The 16,911-nt window shown below is 35.5% G+C and overlaps 3 protein-coding genes across 3 annotated transcripts; 1 reads left to right on the forward strand and 2 right to left on the reverse strand.

The window, feature by feature from the left end:
- Positions 1 to 468: 468 nt before the first annotated feature.
- On the reverse strand, positions 469 to 2,390 carry LOC145791602 (uncharacterized). Its single transcript, XM_082871976.1, has 5 exons — positions 2,378 to 2,390; positions 1,425 to 1,732; positions 1,120 to 1,341; positions 830 to 922; positions 469 to 737 (listed from the first exon to the last, which is right to left on the reverse strand). Exons 1-5 carry the CDS (start codon positions 2,388 to 2,390, stop codon positions 582 to 584), a joined length of 792 nt encoding a protein of 263 aa, XP_082728102.1. The 3' UTR covers positions 469 to 581.
- Positions 2,391 to 5,715: 3,325 nt separating this feature from the next.
- Positions 5,716 to 9,468, reverse strand: LOC145791603 (uncharacterized). The gene is made up of 4 exons (XM_082871977.1): positions 7,202 to 9,468; positions 6,798 to 7,103; positions 6,620 to 6,707; positions 5,716 to 6,513 (listed from the first exon to the last, which is right to left on the reverse strand). Exons 1-4 carry the CDS (start codon positions 9,466 to 9,468, stop codon positions 5,716 to 5,718), a joined length of 3,459 nt encoding a protein of 1,152 aa, XP_082728103.1.
- A 5,901-nt stretch (positions 9,469 to 15,369) lies between these two features.
- LOC114320795 (uncharacterized) lies at positions 15,370 to 16,600 on the forward strand. Its single transcript, XM_082871978.1, has 2 exons — positions 15,370 to 15,879; positions 16,565 to 16,600. Exons 1-2 carry the CDS (start codon positions 15,370 to 15,372, stop codon positions 16,598 to 16,600), a joined length of 546 nt encoding a protein of 181 aa, XP_082728104.1.
- The last annotated feature ends 311 nt before the right edge of the window (positions 16,601 to 16,911 follow it).

The following is a 16,911-nucleotide window of genomic DNA, read 5'->3' on the forward strand; positions in this document are numbered from 1 at the left end:
CCATCCAACTATGTACCTAAATCAGAACGAAATTAACCTATGAAACCAATCAAATCAATATTAGACCATCATATGAATGGATGCCAACACGACAGTCATAGATCAACTGTCAAAATCAGATCTATGAGCTGATAAATTGAAGCAAATCCCAGAAGTATTCACAAACCATCAAAAGCAATAGTACTTACTCATCAAAAGAGTCGTATCCACTACCATTGCCCTGCATTTGTCTCATAAAGTGTTCAAACTGCTCAAAGCGTCCTTCATATGATTGAATTATCCCTTTCAGTGATGCTACCTCTTCTTTAAGGCCCTTAACCTCTTCATCACGTGCTTGTGACCTAGTTGTAGAATTGAATGCAGAAGACGGCTTTGGACCAACCCCGAAACCTCTCAAATACCCTGAACGCTTCCCAAGGACTTGAACAGTAATTTCCTCCTGTGTTAGCGGGGTTGCTCCAGGCTGTGAAGATTCCTCACGAAGTTGGTCCATCTTTTCCTGTTTGTGTTAAAAAAAGAAAAGAAAAAAAAAAAAAAAAAAAGGATCCACACTTATCATATTTTACAAGTACACTAACTAGTTAAGCATTATATAGGACTATGAATAACAAATATAATGAAGGTATACTTACATATAACTCCGCACAAACTGGTTCAATCCAATCCTTTTTTTTTTTACTCCAATGTGAGGTCTTGAAAAAATCTACAATGTGAGGCTCCTTTCCAGTTTCAATTCCCTACATGAAACATATAAAATGCAAGCTTAGTAATATTGTTAATAAAAAAATTGCACCATTAACTATAAGTTTTAAAACAAAAAATAGGTTACCTCAATTGAGATTGCTGCTGAAAATGACCTTGAACCCATGGTGTGATTATAGGGTAACTTTTTCCTGTTGGCTATATTTCTTGTTGACCGTTTCTACAATGCAATAGAAATATTAACTTAAAAATCAATATCCAAGCATGGTTCCTATATCTTTCCCTCCATCTCTGCAATTTCCTTACTCTGTCTCATATATAATTGTATATTATTTGAATTTCAAAGAAACTTGGGACCTTTGACTTATTCATTGTAGTGCAATTAAAAGAAACATCCATGACTGTTAAGTTAATTACCTTGTGTGTGTCACCAAGAAACACTTCATCAATCATGTATCTCCAATCTTCTTCGCTCACCCCAACAAATGGTTTACTATAAGGATCTGTACCTTCTTTCAGCAACTCTTTGTAATGTTCATGCATATGATATCGCCAGCCTTTGAACAAATGTGTGGCCTTTGTGTCAATGATTTCTTGTGGAAGTGGACTCTCATCATATCCTTCAATCTCAAACTTATCCTGTCCCAATTAAACATAAAATGAAAATTAAACATCTTATATATTAATTACTTCAATCTCAACAACTATAAAAATTAAATTACCCGCAAGGATTGTACAATAGCTGCTCGAATGACTGGTGGAACGTCCTCCCAATTTTTTGTTCCTTGCAATGGGGCTTGCAATCGAATTTGTGCCCCCAATTCGTTAGCGGCCTTGGTGGCATTAAGCCCCACAAATGTCCTCCTCTCAATAGAAACTCCAACAAAAAGCTTCTTCCCACTATGTTGGCTGATGAGTCTACTACTGTTCTTACCCCTAGTTGGTCCTCGTACTCGCTTTACAGATGGACCTATATTATAAACACAAAATGAAACACTATTATAGGCTGCTGCTAAATAGGTTGCTGTTGCTGTACATCAGATGAAATATATTAGAGAAATTTTCACACAGTTGGGTCAATTGTATTTGCACACAAATAATTGAGTGGCAACATTCCTCCTAGTTTGGGAAATTGTCGACTAAAGACTTGGAACATTATGGTTCTGTCTATAAAGGGGTTTTGGGCAGCGATGGATTGACTGTGGCTGTGAAGGTGCTCAACCTTACAGAGAAAGGAGCTGCCAAGAGTTTTGTGGAAGAATGCAATGCTTTGAGAGGTATCCGACATCGGAACCTCATCAAGCATCTCTCTACATATACTCTCGTATGTACATATCCATGTATGTATTGTTACTTGACAATGATTTGTGCACTCTAGATTTTACATAAATATATGCATGTGTATGTACATTTCTCATCTCTGAAAGAAAGTTGATTATTATGCTTTATTTGTCTGGTGCAATATAATTATGGTGTTTCATGACATTTATCTGTTCTTCAATCCTCATTATATTATTTTATCTTTCTGAATATAAGCTCAATTATAGTTTATGGCATGTGGGAAGCAATGCTTTAAACATTTTGTTCGATGATTTGTTGGGCAAATTCCTATAGCTTTCTTTTTGTCATTCATGTTTGTGTCGTAGCACTAGTCTTTAAAATTTATCTATGTTACAGTTATCCTCCATGACATTAAATTTTCCATCGTGGTTACAGTCGATGTCAAGTATATTTGTTCTAGTCCTCATATGGGGGACTGTTGGATTTAAGTTTTATCGGTTGTACCACCTAATCAAGGAGGTTAATTTTTATAGCAACAGATAATAGTGGACGTTTTTGTGCGGCCTTACTGGCTAGGTTAGAATATGATCATTTGGATTTATGGACTTGAAATGAAAGAATTTGGATACTAATCAATAAAGGATAATAGCTCAAAGTTAGATATGATAGTTTAGATATAAATTTCCAGATTGTGTTCAAGAGCTTTTCCGTAATGGATGATGATGGATTTGGAATGACAATGTAAAAGCAGTTATCTGAAATCTTATCTGAAATCCTTCATATTAAGTGTTATAGTTGTACAAGGATTATAATAAAACACTACTACTTTACTCTGTCTTCCCTTTTGGTTTCTTGATCTATCTATAATAGCCAACTCCCATATGATTTAAACAATTTAATCTCAATCTCTTCATTTGAAATCAATATATCCAAACGGAACCTAAATATGTTCAATTTTGATTCCAGGGATTTTTCTTTTTAAGAAACCACCTTCATATTGGTTTTGAATCTGTTTAGTTTCACCTGATATGAGGGATGTATGATGGTTTTCTATTAAACACACTGAATTGGTGTGGTGAGAGGAAAAATTGATTATTGATGGGGAAGGACACTGAAAAATCCTAATTGGGAGAAAAAGAAACCCAATAGAAGAATGGAATTGTAGGAGGGAACTATTCTTTATGAGCTTAATAGTAGCTGATTTTTCTCTGTTGCCTGAGATATTTTTTTTTCTTCTTGATTTCCCACAGGGTCATGATATTCTCATGGCTACAATGCTTAATGGGGCAGCAATTATGGATGGAGCATTACTTCTCATTGCTGCCAATGAAAGTTGCCCCCAACCACAAACATCAGAGCACTTGGCTGCTGTCAATCAACAGTTCCAAGATTCAACTCAAATCATTGCCAGGCCTTGTAACATTCGCACACACTAGATAGAAGGTATGTAAAACCCTTTATGATAGAAGTTACCCAAAACAATACATGAAATTATGTAGGAAAATTAAAGACGAGAGAGGAAAAGATCTGTGCGTTTCCTGGTGTGAAAACGTGAGAGAGATCTCATTGCCTTATATAGACAATCAAATATCTATTCATGAAAAAACACACCTCTTGGTTAAGGTATGTTTCTCATTAGATAAACTCTTGGCCAAAGAACTGATACCCAATAACGGTTAAGAAAACAAATAATAAATAAAAAAATAAAAACAAAAACAATTTAAAAATTGTAGCCACGCTACAATGCGGGACAAGCACATATACTAAAAATACACAACTTATAAGTGGAAGTTTTGAAACTTTCTATTCACGTTCCAACAGGGCCAACAATCAACAAGGCGTAATGAATTGACATTGCTAGATCAAGCTCATATTTATATGATGACATGCAAGAGAAACAATTTACTCCAAATTGATGTGCGATATGTGAATCATACAAAGATCTGTGAATCCAGAAAAGACATGTGAATGAAGCATATGAAGTCTCCTTTTCACTACATCTGAAACAGTAGAGAATGCATCATGTAATCTGGTGCAAGTAAAGCTTGTAGGTTTGTGTGGTAAAGGCATGCTTATGCTCAAAACTTCCAACTACAAAGTGCAAACACAGACCACAAGAAAGGAAAATAGTAAAGGGGAAAAAAACTATGTTTACCATTACAACATTTCTTTCTTAATTTTACAGATAAGAAAGGCTGCAAACTTCTCTGGACATAGTCAGCACTTAGATTACGGTGAGACCTTCCTTTAATCTGCAGTTACGAAACTTACCCTTTGTCTACTTATTTCTTTCTTGCTCAGCTGGTCTCGCTTTGTTTGATCGGATAGTGTTTCTTTGATTTTTTACGAACACATTTATTGCATGTATGGAACTGCTTAGCCTATTATTAAAAGTTGGTGATTTAATTAAGCTTATGTTGGTTAAACTTTGCTTTTCAACTAATTTCTGCATTTAATTGAGGTTGAGATTTTATTGGCCCATAACTCTGCCGGTGTTGTGCTTAGAGTTTTATCTTCACAACCAGACCTAAGCCTAGAGAAAGAAGAGGGTTGCAACGCCAAACTTAAAAGTCACACCTTTGTGAACATGGGTCTTAACAATTTTTCGGTCAGGATGTTCCCACTTGCGTTGTGATGCATCGGAGCCTGGGTGTAGTTATAAATGAGCAACTGATACCTAGAGTGTTCCACCCAAGCAATGTGCCACATCAGCTGTGTGATTGTTACAGATCTGTAACAGTCATACTTCAATACTAACAAATTTTTAATCATAATCACTCAAAAAAGAGTAAGCATGTAGTAACTACTCAACATTGATTACAGTTTCAGGAGCAAAAAACAAATTGTTCTATACAAAGGATGAAACACTTACCAATATCAACTGTTTGCGAAGATGGAGATGCATCCACAGGAGATAGACTTGCAAATGCATCCACAGGAGATGCAGCTGGGAGCTCAACCAGGTTTGCCTCTGACATTGAGGTCGTCGACCTCCTCTTAGTGGCTTGCCCAGGTGGCATCTGTGTAGTCTTTGTATCTAACAAATGAATTGTAAGCAACCAAAAGTAAAAATTTAAAATGCATGACAATTTATGAAATTATAAGATAACCTAATAGTGTAATATTAGAACCACATTACAAGTCAAGAAATTATCAACAAAAAAATTCATTACAATTTGGATCATCACTAAACATGTCTTCATTTTTTTTATCAACAAACAAAATAAGATTATATATAATGAACACAAATACATCAGGAGCATAGCTATTAAAACCAAACAAACTTGGCGCCAATGAGCTAGCCCAAACATCCACTAGTAATATAACCGTTGGTGAGAAACCAACAAGAAGAAAACCAACAGGAAAACAGAGGAGAAACCAGCAGGAAACATAAAAAACAGATTCAAGCAGCAGCCGCATTTCAGCATTACACCAGCAGATTCAAAACAGATTCAGCAGATTCAGATTAATAAACAGATTCAAACAGATTCAGACAGATTCAGCAGCATTACACCAGCAGATTCAAAACAGATTAATAAACAGATTCAGACAGATTCAGGCAGATTAATAAACAGATTCCGATGTTTCCAAATGGACCACAATGAAGCAATAGGTACAACATTCCAGACTTGTTGTAACTAAACATGTCTTCATTAACAAGTGCATGCCATTACAATCAAGAGCATTACAATGAAAATGACTTGATAATGCAAAAAATAAAGGATATTACAATCAAGGCTCTATATCATCATCTGTATCCGAGTTACTATGACTATGAAATTCATCTTCATCATCACTAGGATCATTTGAATGTTGATCATTATCATCACAGATAAAATCATCTCTGTTTGGACCCTCTACATGTACACTTGTACTAGATTGCAGAACCACTTGACTTGGAATAATATCAGGTGCAATATCAGTCCTACGTAAAGTGTTGCTAATGGAATCTGCAATGCTGATTTGGACAATTTCAGTGGTCTCGTCCTGCTGGAACACATCATTCGGAATAGGCAATTCATTATCATCGGGATCTACATCCTCAAGCTCCGGCACATTCCATATTCCTCGACGTTGAAATCGCTCTACGACTTTCCAATGTTCACCTAATTTGGTATCATTGACATAAAAAACTTGTTGCACCTGGCTTGGCAAGACAAATGGGTCATTTTGATACCAACGGCTTCTTACATCAATGGTTGTCAAATGTGTTTCAGTGCGAAATGTTCTGTTGCTACCAGTGTTAAACCATTCGCATTGAAACAACACAACTCGATGCCCGAACATGTATGTCATTTCCCAAACTTTAGTCAACTGACCATAGAAATCAATTGACATACCATGATGATCCCCTTGAACAACCAACCCACTATTTTGACTTTTACGACGGTTGTCTCGCTCTTTCGTGTGGAATCGAATGCCATTACAAATACAACCTGAATAAATATTCACTATTGGACTAGGACCATTAGCTAATGACCACAACTCATCAGTTGCTTCCGATGATCCTTCAGCTCGTAATTGATTTATCTACATGAACATGTGACAAGGATGCATGATGTTAATATCAATCTACGAACAGTGAATTATGTTTATGATGAGAGGTTACATATTATCTATGTATCTTATATATTACCCGCTCTTTGAACCACCTAGGAAATTCTTCTTGTTGTTGTCTTGTAATGTCATGTACATTTGCATTTTGTAACTGATTCTTGTGTTCTCTACTTGAAAAATCAAATGTGAATAATTAGTACTTGAGGGTGATCATAATGAAAAGCATTTTGCATAGACTTAACTAAATGAGAACATACTCTAGATATTCATCAATTTCAGGACTATTATACAAGATAAACCAATGAGCCACTTTTCTTTCATTCTCAGACACGTCAACTGCCCTTTGAGTGAGCCCAAAAGTACGGACTTTTTGTGAAAAAACTGAATGCCCTGAGCCAACATCACCACCATCTTCATTTCTTTCCTCTCTGTTAAATACGGTTTCAATCCCACCAAGATACATAGAGCAAAAAGTTAGGCATTCTTTGACAATGTAAGCTTCTGCAATTGAACCTTCTGGGTGAGCTCGATTTGCTACATACCCTTTCAAAATCCCGAGTAATCTTCAACAAATAATAGGAAATTATTATATAAACCATATATATGGGTATACTATAATATTAAAAAAAATATAATTTCCCATCAAAGAGCATAAAAATACCTTTCGATAGGGTACATCCATCGATATTGCACTGGCCCTCCAAGAATGGCTTCGCGAGGCAAGTGAATAGCTAAGTGAACCATCACATCAAAGAATGCAGGTGGAAAAATTTTTTCTAGCTTGCAAAGTATGAGTACTATGCTCTCTTGTAATTTTTTCAAATCATTCACCCTCACTGTTTTTGAACATAACTGTTGAAAGTAATTTCCCAACTCAAACAATGCAATAGAAATGTCCTTGTTAAGATACCCACGCATTCCAATAGGAAGAAGTCGTTGTATAAGGACATGGCAATCATGACTTTTCAAACCGGATAACTTGCCGCCCTTTGTGCTCACACACATAGAGATGTTTGCTGCATACCCATCAGGATACCTAATCGATTTTAAGAACTCACAAAAACCTTGTCTTTCCTTTAGGGACAATGTGAACAATGCAATGGGTTTTTCAAAGGACCCATCCGCGCGCCTCTTTAAGTGCAAATCCTTCCTAATTTTCATATCCTCTAAATCCATGCGTGCTTTTTCCGTATCCTTGTTCTTTCCATCAATGCTCAACAAAGTCCCAATTAAATTATCACATATGTTCTTCTCTATGTGCATGACATCGAGGTTATGTCGTAACTTGAGTGTCTTCCAGTAAGGCAATTCGAAAAATATGCTTTTCTTTGTCCAATTCAGGACGGTATTTTCATCCCTTTTTCTTTTTTGGTTGCTTGGATGCTTCCCAAATGGTTTAAATGTTCCTGAATGCAATTGATTTAAAATTTGTTCCCCTGACAACTCCGAAGGTCTTGCTCGATCATCTGCCTTACCATTAAAGAGCTTACTTCTTCGCCAAGGATGGTCTTCAGGTAAGTATCGGCGAGCACCAGTGTATCCTATCTTACTTCTTAACCGTTGTGATGATGCATTCTCATTACAATTGGGACAAGCCAAATATCCTTTTGTACTCCACCCTGACAAGTTACCATATGCAGGGAAGTCATTAATAGTCCACATAACAGTTGCATGCATTCGAAAACTTGCCCCAGTTGAGGCATCATAAGTAACTACACCATCTTCCCATAACTCCTTCAACTCGTCAATTAATGGCCTCAAGTAAACATCAATATCTCTCCCGGGTGCTTGTGGTCCAGGAATAAGCAATGACATCATGGAAAATGGTTGCTTCATACACTTCCACGGTGGTAGGTTATAAGGCATAACTACCACAGGCCACATACTATATGAGTTGCTCAAATTTCCAAAAGGGTTGAAACCATCGGTGGCCAACCCTAACCTCACATTACGTGGTTCTTGGGCAAACACAGCATGTTGCCTATCAAAATCCTTCCACGCCTCACCATCGGCTGGATGCCTTAAGATGCCATCATCAACACGTTTTTCTTTATGCCATCGCATATCTCCAGCTGTTTTTCTCGACATGTATAATCTTTGCAACCTTGGTGTCAACGGAAAATATCTCAAAATTTTATGAGGTATCTTCTTACCTTTGCCATCATTTATTTTGTATCTAGGCTCCTTACAAATCGAACAATTTTCTAAATTTGCATTTTCCTTCCAAAAAAGAGCACAATCATACTTACATGCATGAATAGGCACATATCCTAAACCCAAATCACGTAAAAATTTCTTCGCTTCATAAAGGGTCCATGGAACCTTTTGATCACTTTCTGGTAAAAGGTCTTTCAATACGCCTAACAACATGTCAAAAGACTTATTGCTCCACTTGTTTAAAACTTTTATATGAAGCATCTTAACGACAAATGATAACAAAGTAAACTTCTGACAGCCAAGGTATAATGGACGACGAGCATCCTCTAACAATTTATCAAAGTTTCGTCCATCTTCTCTTTGCTCATTATCATTCTGCTCACCCTCTTCATCATCATCAAAAATGTGCGCCATGTGACAGTCATCTAACATATCATACAATTCATCTTCAACATGAAGGCATTCATTGGTTGTCCCTTCATCACCAACACCTTCAATGTCATTGTCATTATTCCACACACGAGGTTGATTGACAGAAACAGTTTCCCCATGGTGCACCCAAGTCTTGTATGAAAGTGATATCCCTTTTCGGATCAAATGATATTCCACATCCTTAAAGGTATGATGTTCAAAATTTAGGCAATCCATACACGGACAACGAATTCTATTATCTACGCCAACATTTGTCATTGCAAATTGGAGAAATGACTTAACCCCTTCTCTATACTCCGAACTCAATCTATTCCTAATTGACATCCAACTCTTGTCCATATTTGGTGACCTACAAAGTGAAGATTATGTTAGGTGAATAAAGCAAAAACCAATTAACTAAAAATGAATTTTATTCCTATTTTGGAGGTTAATTTTGTTATAAGGTGAAAAAGTTATTTATACGCTTTAGGCAAGCATCAAATCTCACATTCCTTCCTATATTATTCAACTATAATAGTTATTGATTCCATTATGGTTGTTTTAGTATTCAATAAGCATAATATTGAACACTACTGCTGCTGCCAAGAAAAGAAGAAAAAAAATATTAAGAACCAACAGGAAGTTGCTGCTGCAGCATGAAGCTGCTGCTACAGCACAAAGAACCAAATTATATTAACTGAAAAAATAATATTTTCTACTTTAAAAAAAGAAAAAATATTTTACAGATTAAAATTTTAAGGGCATCATCATTCTATCATCTGCATCACCACCTAATACAATTAAAGTCATAATGAATGCTCATCTGCATCATATATTTGACAGATTTGTAATTAACGTTCAAAATATATACTGAATTGTTATTTCCCAAAATATATATATATATTGCAAGAAAACAAACAAAATGGAAGACAAGATCGGTTTCTATCTCATTTTTTATTTTTAATATTAAATTGGTGGTTGATAGGCAATCATCAATCAAGTTAACCAACACCCGCGATCTAGTTATTGAAGATTTCGCCACTGCCCAATGGGAAATAGTTGCCAATAGAAAAGAGATCCACACAAATGGGATCCATGAACTTGATTCTTTAAATTAATCAGTCTAATAAATCAAATACCAAACTAAAATATCTGTTTAAAACATTTTAAAACAGAGACATCTTAAAACATTTTTATAGTGCAAAAAGGATCACCTAGGACCAACACTAAGGATATCCAATAGGGAGAGAGAAAAGAGAATATCCAATATATACATAAGAAAGGAATGGTGGGAATGCTTTTTAATAAAGTGTACAGATATATTGAATGAACCATATCTTCATCTTATAGACTTGTCAAATAAATTATTTGTTGTGTACAATTTATAGGATTATTTGCTTTTTTTTTTTTTAAGAAATTATCGAAGTGATAATTTTTTTTTACAACATAGGAGGTAAGAATAAGTTAAATAAATTAAAAACATCTAATTATTAAATTGTTAAAAGATTAATGTTGCATTTTGATGAGCGGATTAAATGATGATATATGATGTTTGGTGGAAATCAAATTAATAACAACAATTAGGTAAGTGAGATAAGCTTTTTCAAGTTTTTCACTTTGATTTCCTACTATAGATTCATTGGCCTAACTACCATGGGGTACTATATTTCTTTCAGTTTCTCCTAGTGTTTGTTTGTTCAACTAGAGATGATGGTTTTTCTAAACTTCCCACCCAAAACAAAATAAAATAAAATAAAATCTTATACAGGTGACGATATCTCATCACATATATCTTTAATATTTTCCTGAGAACACCTGCATGTGTTTGGGTTCAAGGAAAATATTTGGAATTTCTCACAAACACTATACTTAGGTTCTTGATAGACACTGTAATCTTCTCCTTCTCTATTCATCTACTTTTTTTTCTTTTCTTTTTTCTTTTTTTAAATTCACTTGCACATGTTTGGGTTCAGGGAAAATCTTTGGAATTGGTCACAAGCACTACTTGGGTAGTACTTTTTTTCAAAGATTGATCACTACTCCAGTATGAATGCAACATTGTATTCAGTGGACTTCTATAAATAAGACTAATATGTCCCTAGAGTAACTCTTGATCATCGGTTATAATAAAATGTCATTGTTCACATCCTCTCCTAAAATTCCTATATGTATATAGTGAAATAATTGTTTGAGACTTCCTTTAATATGAATGCAACACTGCATTTTGAGCACTTATAAAATGACTTATCTGTCCCTCCATACTCTTAATTGTCAATTATACTCACCTAAAATTCCCATATGTTTACAACGAAATGTCATTGTCCATACTCCATATCCTTACCTAGAATTCCCATGCACACAGCTAGCTTCCTATAGTTCCAAGATCAAGATTAAAATAATAATAATAATAATTGTGTTTGAATTATAAATTTGAGTAAAAATTTGGGAGAGGAAAAAAAAAAAAAAAAACGTGAGAAAATATAAATAAAATATAAGCGAAATTTTTTCTCTATATTTTTAAATTTCTATAAAAAATTCATGATCCACACAACCTACAATTGATTGTGGAGGCAATCCTTATCACTTGTTTTTGAAATGTAAGTCACATCTTATAGAATGCAAAGTTCTCAATTAGCTGGAAAGAAAGAATAGGTAACAAGTTGAGTTTAGAACGAGTTTATAGTAAATTGTCAAATCAAAATTAAATACTATTTATTTGGGTGTTTTCTATAAAAATATTGATTACAGACTTATGATCAAATGGTTCACACCTCTCTATTTTCAACAGTTAGATTTAAACTAATTATCTAAGTTATTGATTATAACCACTTTTAGGTATAATCGACCACTGCCCCATCTGGTAGTAGGTGTTAAGACATATAGAGTAAGGGAAAATTCCCACCAATAATTCGAGAGGAGAAAAGTGAAAAGTGTAATTAACTCAAAAATTAACTCAAAAAGTCAAAAGTGAAAATTCCCCATCTGGTAGTAGGTGTTTAGATCAAACTAGAAGGTGAAAAGTGTAATTAACTCAAAAATTAAAATTGTTTCAAAAAGAAAAAAGAAAAAAATAACAAACAGAGGAGAAAATTTTCAGAAAAAAAAAAAGGAAGTATGAAAATCAAAGAAAAATGAGAGAGAAGCACAGATCGATTACAAATCAATCAGAAATTCTATGTATGAAAATCAAATGATAGAGATTAAAAATAAAAATCAGAAAGTATATATGAAACTCAAATAATAGAGATATAGATATAGACATAGACATAGATATAGACATGAACAGATCGGAAGTGACGAGTTGCAACGATGAAAAAGGATGGTCAATCGATCGATTATATATATATATACATGAACAGAGAGAGAGATTGAGAGAGAGAGAGACACTAACCTGGTAAGTACAAGGTGGAGGCGAAGATGAAGAGCGGCAAACCCAGGGGACGAAGTGAGGAGATGGTGGGTAGGGTTTGATGAACCGATCAGAAGCTCAAGGAAACAGGGAACTTTTTTTTATTAAGGAAGAGGGCAACAATGAGGGAAGGAAGAGGGCAACAATGAGGGAAGATCAAGGCTCAGAAACATATTTTTTATTTAAGAATTTCAAAACGACGTAGTGTGTCTCATTTTTTCCTTTTGTGACCAAAATCTACTGGTAGCCAAAACATTGATGTCCCGCCCTTTTTATTTCGCGCTCCCGCCATCACTTTTGGCGACCAGATTTTGTATTTGGTCACAAATACTTAACTATTAGCCACCAAAAGAATGTTGGTCACTAAAACACCATCATCCGTGACCAAAATAAATTTTGGTGGCAGATTACCATACTTTTTGTGACCAACTAAAAATAGGTGGTCACTAAAGGTGTTTTTTCTTGTAGTGTGGTGAATCTACGCTCAAGCGAACCTTCTTTCGCGCTCGAGCGGGTGTGTTTTGCAGTTGTGTCTTGGCGCTCGAGTGGGTATTCTTGCGCTCGAGCGTCCTATTTTCTGCTCGAGCGGACATATTTGTATATCACTTCGGGACTTCACCTTTTTGGATCACTTTTTGATTTCCTTTCTCTCTCTTACTTTTTCAAAACTCCATTTGAGAGCCTCTCTCTCTCTAAAATACCAACTTCTCTCTAAGGTTTGATCTAGTAGGAGTGATCCCTTATCCTTGAGCCTTTGTAAAAGGTGTTGATCTCGTTGTGGGCTATGTTTTGATCCGAAAATCTTGGGATTTGGAGCATCTCGAAATTCTTCATCTTCTCCCTTTGAGCTCCGAGTTTGAGGTAGGGATTTCTTTGTTCTTTTACAATGCTTCGTCTATAGATAGACATGTGGTAGTTTTGTATTGTGTGAAAATCATATCCATGTTGGGTTTGCATGAAAATCATGAGGGTGAACCTAGGGTTGGTTGCTTAAAAATGGGTTTGTTATCATTGATGGTGATTTGGACTAATAGGGGTGTAAATTAGTATATTATTGTTGAAAGAAGAAAAGGCCCTAATTTACTGTTATTAATTAATTTGGAAAGTTATGAAAGAATGAAATTGGTTTTGTGAAACGAGAGGAACGATATTGGTTTTGTGAAATGGGAAAAGTGTTCTTGGAATAAGTGGCGGAACAAGTCGATTTTGAAAATGGAAAATGAATATGAGAATTGAATTATTGTATCTTGAGTGTTGATTACGCACCTTTGGGGAGAATTGTTGTTGGGTTTAAGATCTCATGAGAGTTGAGTCTTTATAATGGATGTACTAAAATTATGCATCTAGAGGTTTTGTCCGTGGTCATCGGTGAAGGATGACATGGTTGTGTTGAATTGTCGTGTATCCATTACGCTTGTGTTGATTGAACATTATATGTAATGAAGTGCAATTGTACATTATATATGTATAAATTGTTAGGGAGGAGAAAGGGGATGTACTCCACATATACTTATGTGTTCATAAACTTTAACACATTGCTTATGTATTTCGATAGTTTATGTATACGTATTACACTTGTTGGTTATACTCTGTTGTATGGTGATTCTTGATATTATACCCTGCGCTTATAATTAGAGGTACCGTTACCTTCCAGTTAGCGCCTGGAGAACTGACTGCGCTGAGAATAGAAGGTACCACACCCTTCCAGCTAGCGCCTGGTAAAATGGTATATTGTTGTGAGAGTTGTATCCTTGGCTTACTGTGCATATAGCCGGTAGAGCAGAGTTTTTATTGTTTTGTCTCAGTGTATCTGAGTATATCATGGATTGTGATGGTTATAGTTTTGAGGACCTAGTTGCCTCAATTGTTAATTTATTACATGTTGATGATCTGTTATCTCCCTTTTATTGAAGGCATGCATGTATAGTTATGGATGTAATGAGAACAAATCAAAATGCCATTGTGAGATTTTGGGAAAGTATATTTTGAAAAAGGGAATATCTGTTGTAAGTATGGAAAATGTGAGAAAGATAATGGACTTAGAGAAATTGATTTCCTAAGAAGTTGTTATTGTTGTGAAAGTTTGGGAACAAGGGTTAATGAAATGAAATGAATTGAAAGATGAATCACTTATAGCGCTGATTGGATAGACTGTTTTGAGAAAAGCCTATACTTATGTATACTTTTATATAAACTGTCACATTATTATTCTAGTACGAGATTGGGCATTCATGATCATAGCTATCTGTAAGTTGTTATTGTTGAGAATCATGTAGAGATCCCTACTGGACTATATGTTCATCCCACGTTGTTGAATCTTTTCACGTGTTAAGCAGGATGTGTTACAAGATGTGGATCTTCTTACTTGTTGGCCACGGGGCCTCTTTTGTGTTGGTGGAATGCCATATATGTAAAAGGGTTACACCCTTGTTTTGATTCTTTAATGATGTAAGCCTTCGGACATTTTATTCAGTATGCTCATGTTGTATTTAATTTGCATTCGGATGAGAGAATTGTTATTTATTTCTACTCATGGGACTCAAGAGTTTATTTCCGCATGTTATCTCTGAATTTGAATTAAGTTAATGAATTTGGTAATAACTTCGAGTAATAAAAAGTGGGGCGTGACAGCAGGCCTCTCTTGCTTGCTCTCTGGGCCGACCCTGAGTTGTTGAAGTCAATTGATTTTTGTTTTTATTTTTATTTTTTTTGGCCTAGTGTTAATACGCGTATATCTAATTCTGAAGACTTTGTCTACGTGAAGACTTTATTTATGCTTTACCTCTACCTTGCAATAAAAGCACATTGTATAGACCAATCTTGGCTATCTTAATGAAATATCAAGATTGGAAATGGAGAATAGAATGTCTGAAGCAGCCCGGACAGGCAACGTAGGAGCATTGCAGAAACTACTTCAAGAAAATCCTTTGATTCTCAAGGATTTTGCAATGACCTCTCCATATGAGAGTCCTCTCCACATTGCTACTAAGGCCAGACAGCTTTTTTTTGTACAAGAAATCATAAAACACAATCCTGAATTTGCTAGAGAATCAAATCAAGATGGGTTTAGGCCAATGGACATTGCTTCAACTTTTGGCTATGTGGAGATAGTGACAGAGCTTCTTAGAGTAGGTCCTGAAATCTGTCGTTTGAGCGGTAGAGATGGAAAGACGGCGCTTCACTATGCTGCTATAAATGGGAGAGTTTTGGTCATATATCAATTGCTATCTACATGTGGAGCATCCATTAAAGATGTTACCTCTTTGGGAGAAACTGCACTTCATCTGGCTGTGAAGTTCTGCAAATTTGAAGCTTTCGAATGCTTGATCAAATGGCTAGAACGGCTCCGCATGGAGGAGATAGTAAATTGGCATGATAGGGATGGAAACACCGTCTTGCATATTTCAGTCTCTAGAAAACAATCCGAGGCAAGTTCAGCACACCCTATCTTCCTTTTGCTCTCTATACTCAATTAAATCTGTTGTGGATTTTTCATTATCTTGTTAGTCTCAAATTTGTCTATCATGAAAATTATGAAATGATTTATAAAATCTAGACTTCACTAAACCTAATGAGACCAAGGGTTGGTCTGTTGGCTGAGAAGTTTGCTCATCTAGTGGATGCTCTTATTTGATTTTCACTATTGTGCGGTGTAGTTTTCACCTTCCCCTATTTCCATCTCCTGGGGATTGTTGAGATTTGCCAAGACTAGTATATGATGAATGCATCGAGATTCATCGTGCATCCATACTCTTGAGCCATCCTTCCTACTGACACACATAGTCACACAAGATGCATAAAACATAATTTATATACAAAAATTTGATTAATAAATTTTGTCTTGATGTTCTCCAAAAGTGGAGGTGTGTTCTGTTCCTAAAATTATTTACCAGTGTTTTCGAACTTAATTCATCATATTTCCCCATAACAATTTGGGTTTGTACTGAAAAAGAAATGAATTAGAACAATTATGGACCGCTGCAATGTCTCTTTTGTAATGAATATTGTTACCTGGGTAAACTTGTGAACATTTTCTTATTGATATAGATCACTTTTTCGTTGCGTGGAATGCTTGCACAGTGAATAATGAGTACATATTTTGGTTTTGTAGAGTGTAGAGCTACTGCTCAATAGCAGCAATATTATCAGTACCTCATTGGAACTGAATGCAATGAACTCAAGCGGTTTGACAGCAATGGATATCATGGACATAGTAACCGAAGGTCCCAGTGACATCCAACTCAGAGAAGTTCTCCAATCTGCCGGAGCACTTAAAGCTTGCAACGTCAATGGCATATCTATAACTACTTCCATTCATCAATTCACAACCAACAACAACCGAACCAATCAGGAGTTGCTTCCTCTTCAAGAACCTTCAAAGGATTGGTTTAAAT

The sequence above is a fragment of the Camellia sinensis genome, chromosome 5, assembly GCF_055761805.1.
Source record: "Camellia sinensis isolate YWXY chromosome 5, ASM5576180v1, whole genome shotgun sequence".
Classification (NCBI taxonomy): domain Eukaryota; kingdom Viridiplantae; phylum Streptophyta; class Magnoliopsida; order Ericales; family Theaceae; genus Camellia; species Camellia sinensis.

Excerpts from the sequence above, each read along its gene's own strand:
- LOC145791602 (XM_082871976.1), bottom strand. Across the intron at positions 923-1,119 it reads TTCTTGGTGACACACACAAG|AAACGGTCAACAAGAAATAT; the intron begins GTAATTAACTTA and ends ATTGCATTGTAG. Across the intron at positions 738-829 it reads CAGCAGCAATCTCAATTGAG|GGAATTGAAACTGGAAAGGA; the intron begins GTAACCTATTTT and ends TGTTTCATGTAG.
- LOC145791603 (XM_082871977.1), bottom strand. The coding sequence starts at position 9,468 with ATGGACAAGAGTTGGATGTCAATTAGGAATAGATTGAGTTCGGAGTAT. Across the intron at positions 7,104-7,201 it reads TGGATGTACCCTATCGAAAG|ATTACTCGGGATTTTGAAAG; the intron begins GTATTTTTATGC and ends TATTTGTTGAAG. Across the intron at positions 6,514-6,619 it reads CTAGGTGGTTCAAAGAGCGG|ATAAATCAATTACGAGCTGA; the intron begins GTAATATATAAG and ends ATGTTCATGTAG.
- LOC114320795 (XM_082871978.1), top strand. The coding sequence starts at position 15,370 with ATGGAGAATAGAATGTCTGAAGCAGCCCGGACAGGCAACGTAGGAGCA. Across the intron at positions 15,880-16,564 it reads GGCTCCGCATGGAGGAGATA|ATCACTTTTTCGTTGCGTGG; the intron begins GTAAATTGGCAT and ends TTATTGATATAG.